Source organism: Podarcis melisellensis (genome assembly GCF_964234715.1).
Source record: "Podarcis melisellensis genome assembly, chromosome: 5".
Taxonomy (NCBI): Eukaryota; Metazoa; Chordata; class Lepidosauria; order Squamata; family Lacertidae; genus Podarcis; species Podarcis melisellensis.
This window is the reverse complement of record NC_138537.1, coordinates 79921527-79938309: the sequence shown is the minus strand read 5'-3', so window position 1 is coordinate 79938309 and position 16783 is coordinate 79921527. Positions and strand designations below refer to the sequence as shown.

General features: G+C 41.1%; 1 protein-coding gene across 3 annotated transcripts in view; it reads left to right on the top strand.

Moving 5' to 3' along the window:
• LOC309371094 (heparan-alpha-glucosaminide N-acetyltransferase-like) overlaps positions 1 to 16783 on the top strand; it is a 179298-nt gene that overhangs the window by 115161 nt on the left and 47354 nt on the right. For all 3 annotated transcript variants that reach the window (XM_081913663.1, XM_081913664.1, XM_081913665.1), the window contains 4 exons: positions 1201 to 1231; positions 4273 to 4433; positions 11573 to 11685; positions 14844 to 14968. In XM_081913663.1, the coding sequence (XP_081769789.1) occupies positions 1201 to 1231; positions 4273 to 4433; positions 11573 to 11685; positions 14844 to 14968 (430 nt within the window). The remainder of the gene's footprint in view (positions 1 to 1200; positions 1232 to 4272; positions 4434 to 11572; positions 11686 to 14843; positions 14969 to 16783) is intronic.

Below are 16783 nucleotides of genomic sequence, written 5' to 3'. Positions count from 1 at the left end.
GTGCTGTTGTGAGGCATTGACCTTCACGGAAATGTTTCTTTGCACATTATTTTGAAAAATGATTAGGCAAATTAAAGATATGAGGAGCAAAGGAGGAAGTTACTATGTGCGGGTACAGAACCTGAAGACATACACTTAAAAATAAGCAACCTGTTTTATTAGCTCTGCCTGGTAAATAGTACCTCCTTCTATAGCGGCAATATATCTCTCAATATCACATTCTGGGAACAATAAGAGGGTGGGAATCACATTTGACCTCTGATTGTGAGGTTCTGACTCATATCTACTAGTGGAATGGTCTCCCTTACCAGGTTGTGGACTCTCCTTCTTTGGAGGTTTTTAAGTAGAGGTTGGATGACTATCTGACATGGATGCTTTAGTTGATATTTCTGAATTGCAGGGGGGTGGACAATATGGCCCTTGGGTCACTCCCAACTCTACAATTCTATTAGAAACAAAATGTTGAGTCAAAAGTACTAAATATGTAAAATAACGGAGTAGATGAACTCTGGTCAGTGAAAGCCCAAAACTTTTTGCTACCTGAATTGGAGACCTTTAAAAACAACAACCAATTTCTGTACCATTTAATCTTATGTCTCTATCTGTCCACCCCCTCTAGGTGCCTCTTGAAACAGGTCTTCATCATGGCAGATGGCAGGGCTAGCCATGACTGGGGTGTGACCCAGCAAGAAAATTATGCTGCTTTTATCTGGGCATTGATCTTGGTTTTCAGTGCTTTGCCATATCTGAATCTGGGTTATACGAGCCAACTCAGCAACACTCTGCTGTGAAAAATCCCCTTGCTCTTTGAAGTAAGAAAATTCAAATTCGGAACTCAGAACAAATGAAAGAAGTAAAGAAAACTTACACAAATATGCCTACTCTGCATAAAAGGTGTGGCATATCCGCCTTATTCAGGAACCAAAAATAATTTGTGTAAGAGTCAGAATATTTTTGCAAGGGTTATTGTGGTAGCAGGAGGCAATCATAATGACTGGAGGATGTGTAAACTTACAAATGCTGTAGTATTTGCAAACAATTCTAGTATGCTTCCAAATGTATTCATAGGGCCATGAGGAGTAGCAAGATGCTGTGTCAGACATCAGATCCATTTTGTTGTTCTTATCTACCACATGAATTGGTAAACTGTATTGTTAAACAATCAGCATTTTAAAATCATTGTTGTGTTTTCATCCATAGGACTGACAGTTGCCGATCTGGTCATGCCCTGGTAAGCTATCAAAAACTGCTCAGCAATATCATTTCTTTCTGCTCTGAAAAATTCTTTGAACTTGTTCACACATGCATGGATATCACTTGGTTATTTTAACCTTAATGCCTTGTAGGTAAATATATGAATGGATTTAAATGACTAGCAGGTTATGTGAAAAGGCCAACTTTCTTACCTTCCTGGTCACCTTAAGGGATTTCGCTTTGCTATTTGCTTTAGTCTCACACTTAGGACTTTGCCAAACTGAACAGTAAGCCCATAATTTACCCAGTATGATCCAGGGATCGTGCCTAAAGCCAAAACCATGTACAATCAAAGCCCATTGGGTTCAGTGGCAGGTGGGATTGCCAGTCATTTTTCCTGGAACCCTGCCCTCTTTCCACTTCTTAAAATAATAATATTGCCACACAAAAATAAAACTGAATGCACACAACTTAAATGTGCATAAATTACGGACTTACTGTATTGGCAAAACTATAATTTGACACTTATAATCTGCATAGGCCTGACAAGTGATGGAACAGAATCCCTTAACTTCCTCATAACACCCATTTTCTTGATCAATAACCCACTCAGACTAGTAGCCTTTTTCTAACATGAAAGTTCCTTTTCAAACTATTTTTTCCTGTTCAAATCAGCCTTCAAACTTAACGCTGAATAGAATGACGGTATCTTGGTCATGTTTCTTAGGTTAAAGTTCAATGTAACCTTACATAATTTTGCTTTCTATTACAGACAGTGATATATGATGGGCAAATTCTTAATACTTCTGAATTCTGTGATTAATAATAACATATAATGTTAGTCTTTGTTCCAAGATGGGTGCATATAGAGCTTTCTCGGCAACACAGATGCAATTAAAAACTCCAAGCGATGCATTCTGTTCCAAGTCAGAGTCTCTGTGTCCTAAATCCTAGTAACGACATTCGAGATATTTGAGCTTCCTCTGTGCCATATTTTCCCCATCTGTATCAGTTTGTCAAGGCAAAAGCTATCTAAACAGTCATTCTCTCCAACATGTATATATGACTGTCAAAATACCCTAACTCAGCAAGCATCCTATCAGCAGCATATCCCCTTCCCCATTTTGGTCCAGTCACCAGGGGGGTATTCATTTTTGCTTCAGCAATAAAAAAAACACACAACCAAACCCCAACAAATGTAATGGAGTTTATTTAGACCCCCTTGCTTTAAGTAAGCAAGTTTTAAATCTATCGTGTGCATTCCTGTAATGTAAGGTTGATGTTAATGGGCTGTAAAGTGGGTAATAATTTTCTTACTGGCCCCTTCAATCAGATTAGATCATGTTATTGACCATGCTGTTCGTTTTATAACCACAATCATATTGTGGAGGAAGATCTTTGGCAAGTTGCACATTTATAAGTGCCCATTAAGGCAAAGAATGACAGATTTGCACATTTGGCATTTTTTAAAAAAATGTCCTTTCCCTGAAGACTGTTTTCCTCTCCACATCCTGAATTAGCATCTTTACATCCGTCTTAGGTTTTCATGCTGTTCAAGCAATAGCTGATTGTTCAGAACACTTATTTTATAAGGCAAAGTTGTTAGTCACATTTTAAATATATATATCCTCTTTGAGCCATTTTGCTTATGTTCATCTTCTTGCTCTTTATTTCCCCTTTCAGTTGAACTGTGTCTTTACTTTTGTTTAGATAATGCTGCCGTATTTGTTTAAATGTTCTCTTAAAATAGCCCCCGTGCACCCCAAATTATATACAATCCTATTCCCTCTCTGACTTCCCTTTTTCATTATATTGAAAATAGTTACCAGTTACTTCATTAATTATTTCCATTTCATGTTCACTTCAAAGTAATGGTGTATTTAATTTAATAGTGTATTCAATTATGCTTTCAACCATGTTTCAATCTCTATATTGAGGTTTTAGTTTAAACTCAAATAAATTCTCCAATAATTTGTCTAATCAACTTTTAAAGCTATGTAAGCCAGTAGTTATCTCCACATCTTGTAGTACTGAAATCTACCAGCTGGTTTATTAGGAATTTTGTGCCTATTAAACTGCCAACTATTTAAAAAAGAACTTTTAGTTGATTAAGCTGTGTTTTGACTGAATTAATTGATTAGATGTAAATCAATTTATAGATTATTTACAACATTTCCTCTGGGCAGTTTACAAAACTCAGTAATAAAATAAAAAATGCAAGCAAAATAAATTTAAAAGCAATGAAAAACAATAGTACATAACCAACAATGTAAAAATAAACACAAAGCTAGCATAAATCAATATGGCAAAGTTACCATTCATTAGAACTAAATGCAACGTTTGTTCTTTGTATGTGCAAACATGTATTGGTTTTATAACTAGTTTACAATAAAACCATTACCACGCACCAAAACCTGTCCCTTTATTCTGGACACATCAGTTGCTCCCATCTATTCACTCCACAGCTCTCAAAAACAGACTTCTTCTCTTTATACATGATTGGTTTAGACCTAGTCTTCTGCCATCATCTCTGATTTGGCCCTTTGCCATTCCTGATATTAAAAGTAAATTTAAAAGAATGACTCTCCAGCTGATGAATGTTGGGTTACTGGTTGCTGAAATGGATATACCCAAGGAAGACTAGTTGGAACGGTTCTTTCACTGAATCATTTGCCCTAATACTGACTTTCTCTTGCATAAAGAGCAGGAGGCTGCTAGCATGTTACTATAGCTCCCAAGCTCTAGGAGACAATCTAAGGGCATTTCCACAAGGGCCATTTCATCTACCACAGCCTCTTAGCCAACAAGGCAAGCTGCTTTTAAATCTGAGTTGTAGTTTGTCTCATTTACTAGGAAAGGTGGTTTCTTTTCTAGAAAATAATTTTATTTACTTCAGGAACACCCATTTGGGAAGTGTGAGATGAAAATATATCCTCAAACAAATGCTCATTCATCCTTACCTTCCTTGTCAATGGAGATTTTACTTAGGCGAATGGAGTCCAATAGATTTGAATCAAAAGGAAAATCAATGAATGTATGGTTGGAGTTGGGTTGTTGACAAATCCTTGATGTTTATAGGTTTGTTTTCATCATTGGCACATCAGTAGCACTGGCTTTCCATGCGATGATGAAAAGAGGAGTGAGCCGTATCCAGCTCTTGCGTAAATTGACCTGGAGGACTGTGATCTTACTCTTGATGGGACTCTGCTTCCTTAACTATGGACCAAGAGATGGTCCATGTAAGTATAATTGCCTTTTGGTCGTTAGTGTTTTTATCATACAATCATGTACAATATCCACACTTATCTTTCCTCCGTGCTTTCCAGGCATGGCTTGTGCTTTAAATCTCTATGGCCAAGTGCCCCCTGTTCCCCCTTTTTTTTGCTGTGGGGCCAGTGTCTCTGTGCAGTTCTGGGATAGTCTGTCCAGTTCTGGTTGCTGCAATTTAAGAAGGATATTGACAAGCTGCAACATATGCAGACGAGAGCCACCAAGATGATAAGAGTCTGGAAACCAAACCTTATATGGAATGGTTGAGGGAACTGGGTATGTTTAGCCTGGAAAAGAGGAGACAGAGAGGAGATATCCATCTTCAAATATCTGAAGGACTGATACACGAAGGATGGTACATGCTTGATTTCTGCTGCTCCAGAGGGTGGGACCCGAACCAATGGCTTCAAGTTACAAGAAAGAAGATTCCAACTAAACACCAGGAAGAACTTTCTGACAATAGGTGATGTTTTGCAGTGGAACGGACTCCCTCAGGAAGTTTTGGAGACTCTGTTTCATTGGAGGTTTTTAAGCAGAGGTTGGATGGTCATAGATGATTTAGTTGAGATTCCTGCATTTCGGGGTGTGTGTGGACTAAATGACCTCTACAATCCTATGATGCCTGCTCCCTCCCCAATCTTCTTGTGTTTAGAGAGAAGGTCTCTGGGGCCTCGTGAGCACATATGACTGAGTTCCTCATAGCAAGGAGACTTGTAACATGTTTGCAACCCACTTCAGATCATCCTGCTCAGAAGGGGAAAGTGGAGAGCCTCCATGTGGCGTTTTGAATTCATGAATAGGACTATTATTTTCCCCAATGGTGCATTATTATCTCCATCTGCAGACAGAAGATCTAGGCTTTAAAAATAACAAATGGTTAAAACCATTTATTGAGTGGGGGACCTTACTATGCTTTCTAAAAAGAAGTCCCTGGTATTGTTTTTTTTTGCCTTTTGAGCAATAGTTGCTATAGTTTTATTTGCTTGTTTTGCTAAATACACAACAGTCTGCAACAGCAAATTACAACTTTGCATTCACCAGCAGAACATATCTAGTTATTGCCTATTAAAGTCCCAGCAGCTGGTGCTGGGCATGTCAACTGTTAACACTTTTCTGCTTTCAGCAAAAATGGCTTGCTAATTTAGTTTGGCAAAACAGAGAGGTACTTTTAGTGACAATAATCTGATCTGGAGACTTTTAGAAACAACAATTACCAGACCGGAGGTGTCTCATTTCTGCTGCCCCCAATGGCAAATCCTGTAAGCACTGGAAGTATTTGGGAAAGGCAGCAACAGTCATAGTGGCATAACACCCTGTGTGGATCATTTATTTATCAGAATGCTTTCTCCTCCCTCCCTCCCTCCCTCCCTCTCTCTTTTGGCTGTTACATGCAGCATCCATTTTCCAGCAGAAACCAAAGACAGCTCTTTTTATGCAGCCCAAGGGAAGGGAGAGAAATGAGAAGGAACTAAGAACTTGGCACTTAGATTAGATATGTTTGTGACTTTTTTATTTTTATTTTTTTGCAAATCTCTGCACTTCAGTACTGCAGGATAGCCAGTTCCAAGTGCTGAGTACTTATGGAGCCATTGTGGTATCAGCTTTCAAATCCCGATCTCCACCCCCGAAATGCATTATGTTCTTGACAGTTGCCCTTTTAAATCCACAGTGCAGTGCAGTTGGGGTCACACATATTTCTTCCTAACCACGAGTTTCTGCTTTCTTTAAAGGAAGAGCTTAATAATGGAAGCCTTAATAAAGTTCTGTATTTGCAGGATTCTGAAGCTGGATAGATGTATGGTTTCCTCTGTAGAGGACGGCACTGTGGGTGGGTGGTATTCAGATAGGTTTTCTTCAGAGTGTTTCTTCATCCATCTGACTTGGGAGGAGCGCGCCTCTGTATAGCAGGGCAGGATGTAAGAGACAATGGCTGTCTTAAAACCCCCAGTCCAACTCAAAATATTCAATTAAATATATTTTTCTTCAGCTTTTAGCATAGACATTTCATCCATTTCAATGCTAACACTCCTCCTCCTGCTGCTGCTTCATCAACATCATCAACATCATCCTTGTGTTCCTTTTACAGGATTTACAGAGCAATCTCAGGCCTGTTTGCTTAGAAGTACTACTGTGTTTAGAGGACTATGTTTCCCAAAGGTGTGCAGAAGACTATAAAGAAAGTCACTCCCATTGCTCTAAAAATCACCCTACTTCAATAAGATTATCAACAGCTGACAGTCCTAAACCTAAAAAGAAGCTTTAGTCTAGTGAATAAGATTAGGAAAGGGACACGAATAATTTCTGGCAGAACAAACAACGTTGAACATCACCTTAAGTAGAGTATAAATGGACTGCATTTCTGAAATGTAAAAGTATTTGGGCATACCAGCAGGTTCCAGTGTTAAAAAGAATTTAGCTAACAATGAATTCAGTGTTTGAGAAAGATCCTTGGGCCTGGGAAAGTTTTGTCTGCTTGCTGTTTTAGCAGAGGACACTAATGGGTTTGAGACAGCATTTAAAAGGGTGTTTGGATGAATACCTTGCCTTATGATTTGTGTTGCCAAGGAAACAGGGTGTGGAATTGCCTCCATCAGACCCTAGGCCTTATTCCATCTGAATAGGGCCTAGGGTTTGATGTATCCACATCTCAGTTTCTTACCTGTAAAATTCATGTCATTGTGACTTACTTCAAAGGGATAATGGATTGTATAGCATATCCTCCAAGTGCCCCTATTGTTCAGTCACAGTCCCGGAATTATGAAAGCTGTCCTGGCTTCTGATTTGATCCTGGAATGTCCCTATTTCCCCTGCCACTGCTGCCACTGCTGAGGTCGAGGAGGAGGATGAGCTGGCCCTTGTCCCAAGAAACGGTGGTGATGGGAGTGGCGTCTGCTAGGGCGTATCCCATTGCCTCTCCATGGCCACCACTAACTAGCCTTCTCCCTTGGGCAGTTTGCAGCAATTGCTGGGGAGCAGGCAAGGAGAAAAGGCTGCTGCGACCGAGGCCCAGCTCCGTGTGATACATTGGCTGTGAGGTGCAGGCAGAGGGCAGGGCTGCCCCAGGTGGGAAGAAAGAGGAAATGGAGTGCAGAGCAAGGAGTCTTGATTTATTATTATTATTTAAAAAAAGCTTTGTGCATCTGCGTCTAATCTTGCCCCTTCTTCTGACAGAAGAGGCTCTGTGGGGGACAATGACCAAAAAATTGGGGCGGGGGGTGGGCAGTTGATGAAGGCCAGTTGGAGGGGAGTGAGAAATGTCCCTATTTTCATCTGAGGAATGTTGGAGGGTATGCTATAGTACTTAAAATAATTTGAAAGCATTACACTACATTAGTAAAGAAAAACATTTAACAGTTAAGAATTTGCAGGATAAGCTTTATTATATGTTTCAGATATTGCTATTTATGCTAGACAACAAGGCAGCTACCCCTGCAGTAGCATAATTTGCCTTCACCTGAGCCAAATTCAGAATTTTAAGCGTGAGCAACAGGAAAATAATCTTAAGTGTAGGAAGTTTCTCTTTTGGAAAGCTTTGCATCTGAGCCCTACAGATCTAGAATTATGAATTTTAAGGCTCCAGATTATATTTTATTATCTTCCTGATCCACTACCTCCCTTTTTCATTGGCTTTTGTGCTCAGATGTGTTTTGTACCGAGACTCCAAAAGAAATCTTGGAAATAATTGAACCAATTCATATGGCTGATTGTGTCTCATATTCAAATATGGAATGAAGAGAGGAAATGTAATAAAAGATTATATTTAATACCAGTACCTTAGTCTATGCCTGGCTGATTGGCATGATGCAAATTTTATCATACCTGACTATTTTAGGGTTCTGAAAATACAATAATATAATAATTTAATAAATAACTAAATGTGATTGAAAATGAGCTAAATGATATGTTGCGATTTTGTGACTTGAGTTTTCAGTATCTGCCAGCTGGCTTTGTAGTTTCCCAAGAGTAATGTGAAGGGTTTCTACCATGTATCATATGATCAAAAAACCTAATACTAACCCAATCACACCCCAGTGCAATCTAACATTTTTTCATAATTTGATGGAAAATGGGTAATATTATACCACACTTTTCCATTTATCTGAATCAGAATGGACTTTCTCAGCAATATTTCAATTCTAGCATTTTTTTACACTCATCCCATTAGTGAAAGGGTCTTTGGTTGCCCACCCCCCATTCATGCCAACATTTGTGTGTTTGAAAGGCAAGACAGGATTATATATTTAGCAACACAGCGATTTCATATATATATATATATATATATATATATATATATATGTGTGTGTGTGTGTGTGTGTGTGTGTGTATGTGTGTGTGTCTGTGTGTGTGTGCGCACGTGCGTGCAATTTCAGTCCTCTCTGAAATGATTCCACACAACACAAATACCTGTGAGAGCATAAAAGTTAGAAAAAGAATGGTATGTCTGCAACCTAGCTGGCATTGCATGAACATAAGAACACGAGAAAAACTTGCTGGATCAGGCCGATGGCCCATCTGGTCCAGCATCCTGTTCTCACAGTGGCCAACTAGAAGGCTGTGGGAAACCAGCAAGCAGGGTGGGAGCACAAGAGCCCTCTCCTCTTCTGTGGTTTCCAGCAACTGGTATTCAGAACTGTTGCTACCTCCAACTGTGGCAGCAAAGCATAGTCACTGTGGCTAGCAGTCATCAATAGTCGTGTCATAGCTAGTAGCCTTTGAAGGAGGAACACCTTCATATCAAAAGGTCAAAATTATAAATCTCCTCATTCCAGCACTAGCAAGCCAAGCTACATCCAGGACAAAATGTCAGGACTGTGCAGACTCTGTTATCTTTTCACATTTGAGTAAGGCTTAGCTGCAGGGCTAAGAGGAGCTGCTAGCAATAGTTCGCTAAATTTACAGAATGCCAAGATTTGCTAGTATCTTATAGTGAGCTAGCCTATTGGTCTGTCAGTCCCAATATGGTCTATCCTGAGTGGCAGTATCTCTCCAGAGTTTGAGGCTCAGAGATTTTTTTCCAGCCCCATTGGGGGCAGCCAATGTAAAGCCCTCCAGAAGACTATAGTTCCCATCATCCCCAGCCAGCCCCATCATCCTGGCTAGTGTTGAGTGATGATGGGTGCCGCAGTCCAGCAACATATGGAAGTCACCACATTGGCAACCCCTGATGTAAATAATCAGACAAGTCTCCAGTGCTTACTCACTACAAGGAAAATGGACTGTAAAATACTGCCCCCTACTCCAAAATATCCTACAGCTTGAAATGGAGAACATAAAACAAAATGATCGCCTTAGACAAATGACATTCCCATAAAATTTGACTTTAGTTCCTTGTCCTTTTGTTCGGAATGGCCAAGTTCCACCTCCATGAGAGCAAATGAGAAAGCCAAGCACTCTTCAGCAGCCTCCTCTTCTGTCTTTGTCCCCTTTGTGCTTGCACAACAAAAGAGCAGTACATTAAGAATAAATGGCAGTAATGGACTGATGGGAATACTTCCCCTTTAAGTGGACAGCACAAGCTGGATGGAGCCCAGAGCTTTAAAAGTATGAAACCTGCTGATTAATCCTCAGATTCACTATTGTAAATGTAAGCACTTTAAGTTGCTGGGTGGCTTTGTGGAAAGGACAGTATTTTAGAATAGAGAACAGACAGCTTGATTGGGAGAAAGTTGAGACATATCTGAAACTGTCAGAAATTGTCAAAATGTCTGGGCACCTCTAAGGAGACTAGCTAGCTTTCATCTCTTGGTAGTGGTGGGCTGACAGGGAGGCAAAGACATTGATGCGCACAGGGCGCAATGAAGGTTGCATAGAGGAACTTTCTCCAAATGTTCTGTAGTTCATTGAGCGCATTGTCAGAGTGAGGCTGTTGATGTAGACAGCTATACCCAATTCCAGACCTGAAAGCGTTTGGTTTTTTGCAATCCAGGGGTTCTGCTGCTCTTGGCTGGAGGTGACACTGGGGAGCTGAGCTGAAGCCTGATGTGCAATAGGCTCCGAGTGCTACTTCAAAGAGTTGGCCAACCAAAGGCAAAAGGTCAGCTCCTAGGATCTATGGTGAATCTAGAATAGCCTTCACCATCCTAGTGTTATCATAAAGCACCAATGCTGCAGCAAGCAAAGGCTATAGCGAGTCAGTCAGCTGCTTGTGGCTGGAAAGCCAAACAGGATGTTTGTGACTTTTGCCATGGGAACATAGGGGCAGTCCATTCTGTACTGAGCACCGGATGTTAGCTCAGTGTGTGTGTCATATGACCCGTACTGGAAGTACATGGGTGGAGTTTATTCTTACTGCTGTTTAGTGCAGACATGTTTCTCTGTACTGATGTAAGAGACAGAAATAAAAGATGTAAATAGATTTCTGTCTGCTTCTTTCCCCTCCCTGGGGGACACCAAAGGGGAGAGAGGAAGAACGGTGTGTTCCTCTCACACATCTGAGAAGAATCGCCGAGACCTCGCCTGCTTATCAGCAGAGTGGCGCAGCGGGGAGGTCGACAAGGAATATCTGCCGGTGCCTACGCTGTGGCACATTCCTCTGACCCAGGCAGAATTCCAACACCTAGTGCCCTCCGGAAATTTTAAAATGCCACTCCCACTAGCCTCAGTCCACATGATAGCTCAGTTGGTGGAGCATGAGACTCTTAATATCAGGGTCGTGGGTTCGAGCCCACGTTGGGCAAAAGATTCCTGCATTGCAGGGGGTTGGACTAGGTGATTCTCGCTGTCCTGTCCAACCCACAGTTCTATGATTCTATGACTGTGCTGCCTGCGACTGATGCGAGTGGTAGTCCAAAACATCTGGAGGGCACCAGGATGGCGCATACTGATCTAGAAGTCTCATACTACCTGTCAACTGCAAAGGCTATTCTTGCACCCATGTATTCCTTACTATGCCTGAAGAGGCTTCTGGGACCTGAATGCACACAATCACTGGACTCCAAGCCTTAGCCCATAAGCTTCTTGGTATTGGAACCAAATCCTTGATGCCTCTGATTACTCAGTAATTTGGGGCCAAATAGAAAAATATGTAACATGCATGATTGCAAATCATGTACTGGATTTCCCCCCTTAAATTGGGTCTTATATGTAACATTCAGCTTTGTACCTACAGTGTCATGGAGCTGGGCAAGGATTCCAGGTGTTCTGCAGCGTCTTGGATTTACTTACTTCATTTTGGCTTTGATGGAGACCTTCTTTTGCTTAAAAGACCTTGGCAGATATCAGGTGAGATGCAATGGGACTGAGCTTGGAAAAACATACCCTTGCTCACTTTTGAATACCCAGCAATGTGTGTGGCATCCAGCTAGCCTCATATTATTAATGTCTTCTATTTTACCAGTTTCCAGGACTGCTGACTTTCTTACCTATAATCTCACTCTCTGGCACCACTCAATTTCAATCAGAAATAATCTCGATTGTCCCTTTACCTTGGCTACACTGTAACCAATGCCCTTGCTTACTCTCTTCTTGGTAGTGAGGTATATTATGCTCAAAGGTTTCACAAACTGAATTTCCACACAAGTTTTACAAGTTAGATAACTAGGTATTATTTACTATATGACTGTACTGAATATCTCCCCCCCCTGTTATTAATAATGAAGAACTCACATGCAATTTTATTTGATCTTCCTTATACAAGGAAAAAGATAAAGCTGCTGAGGTCAACATTTACAGATGATAAAGGCAACCCACCCTTTACATAACTTAGATATTACTTTATGCAGCTTGATTTTGTTAAATACCATGATCATAATAGTGGAAATTATTATTATTATTATTATTATTATTATTATTATTATTATTATTCGGCTTGTTCTCTTGTATATGTCACCCACCCACCCACCCACCCACCCTACCGAAGCTGTTTTCCGTAGGAAAAACACATCAAGATTTTATTACATTCACCTTCTATCAAGGTTTTCTTGTGTACATGTTTAGGTTTCACAGGTTGAAGACAGAAGTAACATGTTAAGATGAGTGAGGCCACTTTGAAAGCACCCTCACTATGTTCAGTAGAAACAGACATTTTCTTTCCTGGGATGAGCTCTGCATATTTTCAATGCAGTTCAGTGTGAAGAATTACTAGGAGAAAATGGAAGGAATGTATTGGCTAGCACCTTCTCCATCACCAACTCACACAGCCCAATCCAATAGCTGTTTATGCAAATCCCATTCAATAAAGGTGTATAATGATCATATGACATGCATTCAATTTTAAATACATATATTTAAAATGGATAGCTTGCCCGGAGACTGAGGGGAGGAGCTAAACCAGTGTTTGACTTTCTGGTATTGTGTTTATGTGTATGTAAGGCAAATCAGAACTCTGGAATTGCACTGGGGGTGCAGGGCCATTTGTGATGAGTGTTTTGTTTCTGTCTTCACCCTCTGAAAAATGGGGATGCATCCATTGGCTTCCAGTCTGAGAAGATCAAGACATAAATTAGAGGGAATGTTACAAATAATATTTCTTCATTGGCAAGCAAGTGAACTGAGTGACCTCATTCCTCCCTCCCTCCATTTCCTTTTATCTCTGACTTGGACGATCCTGTTTTAAATTTGGTTTAAATGCGTATTTATAGACCAGACTCTAGTGTCTTCTCCTAGTGATAATGATCAGCTAATAATGATAAATACTTCGCTGATGAGCTAAGTATGTAATTACACAACAGGCTGCAGTCACTCAATAGAGCTTTTACAAGCTGCTGGATAACTGTCTTTTAATAACTGCCTACATATATGTTTGCATTAGAGATGGCAATGGGTGTTGTGGCACAGGCCCCAAATTAAAACGATGTGTGCATTAATTTTATCCTTCCTGTTTTATTTGATGCTTCTTGGATCAGACGCTTGCGCGAAAACCCTCAGGAGCTACCTTTGAAAACCTGGTACCAAAGGCTCACATTTAAAGATGGATGTTCTCCTGCACATTCATTTTTGAAAAGATGGCTTTGTGTGTGTGTGTGTGTGTGTGTGTGTGTGTGTGTGTAGCTAAATCCTTTCCCAATTTATATTTGCATATCTGTGTCAGGAATGAATTTGGGTGACCACACCAAGCATAAAATACTCAGCTAATAAAGATCCAGTAACAAAGGATGGCATAAAAAAATGAACTGAACCATTAGTTGGCTGGAGAATTGTATTGCATAACTTGGAAAAAGTGCAAGTATGTTTTGGTTTGCATCTTCTTCTTAGAAAATGCCAGTTAGCTAAGGCCACCTGTAAATGCAGACTGAACTAAATTCCCCCCCATTTGTACCCACCATCCTCAGAGCTATGTTGTCAGGAGCTGGAGTCAGGAGTAGGCAGCTATAAAACTCCTGGTGTCAGTAAAGTCAGCTCTTTATTCAAAGAAACCAAAACAGTGCAGGCCTAGTGGTCCCAGCAACTCTTCCCAAGAGGTCTTTCTTGCCTCTGTGAGGCAGTTGTGAGGACTGAAGGTCCCCAACTTCCCACCACTCTCTAAGGCTCCTCTCCTGGTTCCTTCCTTATCAGCCTAAGGCACCTTTGTATTGTCTCTCATTGCTTTGCCCTCTTCATTCCTCTCTGTATTCTGGGAGACCAGCGGGCAAGGGAGCTGGTCACAGCAGGAGAGGAAAACTCTCTGGCTTCTTCTGCAGCCTGCCTCCACTCTGCTTCTTGACCCACCTCTGCTTCTGCTTTTGAGCTGCTCTCTGCAACAGCCTCTTCCTGCTCACTCAACCCTGTTGCCTCTTCATCTTCCAACACCTCCTCCTCCCGGTCTACTCCCTCTTCTCCCTCTGACCACTCACCGTCATGCCCCCCATCACTCCCCTGGCTCTGAGCCTTCATCCTCTCGGAGTTCCTCTGGGGGTTCTCCTGCTGGTGCTTCCCACCACTCGTCTGCATCCAGCCAGTCCATGACACATACTCAGAGCATAGGAGATTGCATTGTCTATAGTCTTCACAACAAACTTTCCCCTAGTTAGCACATGGGAGATGAGATGAATAAAGTTCTCTCTTTTTTTTGAAGGCATATTGCACACAGCCTGAACACATGCAAAATCACTGACCTAGTAGCTGGGCAACTGCTTGATAAATATGACCTTATGGCTTTTTATGAGCACTCAGCATGCTCACTCACCCTCCCTCCATAGGTATGCCCAGGATTTGATTTGATGGATTGTCTTCAGGGTTTTTTGCATGTGAATCAAGTGACAGAGACAGGAAGTGGCTAACATTCTAATTGCTGCTTTCACTTTCATGTAGTTAAAAGAGCAATTTCCTATTGATGTGTATGAAGGTGGGGGAAGAAAACTTTTGGGGGTTAAAGAGTGGTTCTGATACACATTCTTCTGGAAGTGGCCATATTTATTTTCTTGACCGTATCTCTGATCTTGTGAATTTCATTCTCTTTGAAGTTTGATAACTGGTGGGCTCCACTAAGGGATATCGTTCTCTACTGGCTGGAGTGGGTAATCATGGTGATCCTGGAGACCCTTTGGCTGTGCCTCACATTCCTGCTACCTGTCCCTGGATGCCCCAGGTAAGCAAGTCTGAATGCACAGTAGAGTAGAATTTCCGTAATGGAAAAAAGGGCATTCTAAAAGTGTATTTGTAAAGGTCTTATTCACTACCATGAAAGGTCATTTCCTAAACAACCTATTGTATAAAGGGTATATAACTCCAAAAAGAGGCCAATGGTTTTACCCATTTCCCAAGTGATAGAATATTCTCTGTGTACCCCCCCCCCAAACAGGATCTTTTTCTTGGCAGTGAGAGAGAAAGCACTGGAGGCTCATAGCATCTTTGTAACATCTGTTAATTTGCAAGCACACAATTATAGCTTATTGAAAACAAGCAGATTCAGAGAACAGGCAGCAAGTGCCAATCCTGAATCCCAAAGTGTGACATTTGCATCCTACTTCTGCCAACGACAGCCAAAAAACTCCCATCTTTCCGTCTGTCTCAGTTTAAATGGCAACTGCTGTATTTTCTGCCACATGCAAACACCACTTGTCGGGTAGATTTTCCGTCAAGGAAATATATTCCAGTTGTTATCTCCAATTGAGAAAATATCAGCTGGTTAGCAAGCCCTGACCACTGGTCAGGTGACAGAAGGGGGCCAATGGAGTTGTAACTGGTGCTCAAAAGCTTTTAATTCTGAGTGGGCTGCTCAGATTCAGTGCAAACTGCTCCCTGAGTGTCTGCCCCCTGACTATCCATGTTCCTCTTTCCAAGCCCATTCGCTTTCCAACTTGATTGTTCGGTCAATATCTACCTGAGTTCAGACAGCCAGACCTGGTAGAAACATACCTATGCATTAGACTTGCTTCCATTTACAATCTGTGTTGGAAATAATTGGACCCTAAAGAACCTTCCACTCCCATTCTAAGTGACACCTGCCGGGCAGTCATTTTTAATGCCTGAGTGTATTATTCCCCACTACACTGAGCCCTTTCCCCAAGTCCAGTTAAGAAACATTTGAGAGCTCTTCTGTCCCAGATTCAAGTCAGAATTTCACCTCTCCCTGTCCTTAGGGTTGTGCTGTCATTTCTCATTTCTTTGGACAGAAAATTGAAGGGCAGTGTCGGTGGTGTTAAATTTCAAATCCCAATTTTGGAAATGAGTGAATTTAGCCCCCTTAAAACCCTATTCTTTGGGAATTGTAGAAGAGGGAACAGGGCTGGCTTGCTGTGACTGATACATACCTAGTAATATACGCTGCTGGGTGTTTTTGGCTGTGTTTCTCAAGCTCTTTCATGTACCCCAGGACATGCATCCTTCAAAAAGGCACTGGCAAGGCAAGGCTGTCATATGCTATGTGTCCTGCTGTTTTATCATTTAAAATAATGATCTAGCCATCAGCAGACACAGCTTGAGGTGCATGCAAGGGATTGCAGAAGAGCTGTGTGAAATAGATGTATCAGTTTGTGTTTTAGTATGGGATCATTTGCATGTCTTAGTGAATAAGGCAAAGCTATATTGCTACCTCTTAGCAACTCCCCCTCCCGTTACTTAAAACGAAGCAGAATAATTTTTTCCCCTTGCAGATAAATGTTGCTGTTATCTTAAAACAACAGAAGTGAAAAAGAAGCCAATCTTCTCTTTCGTGGCATGTGAAGAGAGAGAAAAAAACTGTATAGGAAGAGTTATTTATGGGAAACAATAACGTCTCCTACCCCATTACTGGTACTATGACAGTAACCTAGATTTTGCACTGGAATCTTACAAGTCTTGCACTAAGGGGAGGTTGAAGGAGCTTTGGGTTGTTTCCCTATTTCTTAGTACCACACAAGTCAATGGAATGATAAAGTTCATCTTTCTCTACTCAACCCCATTAGTTACCCCATTAGAAAAT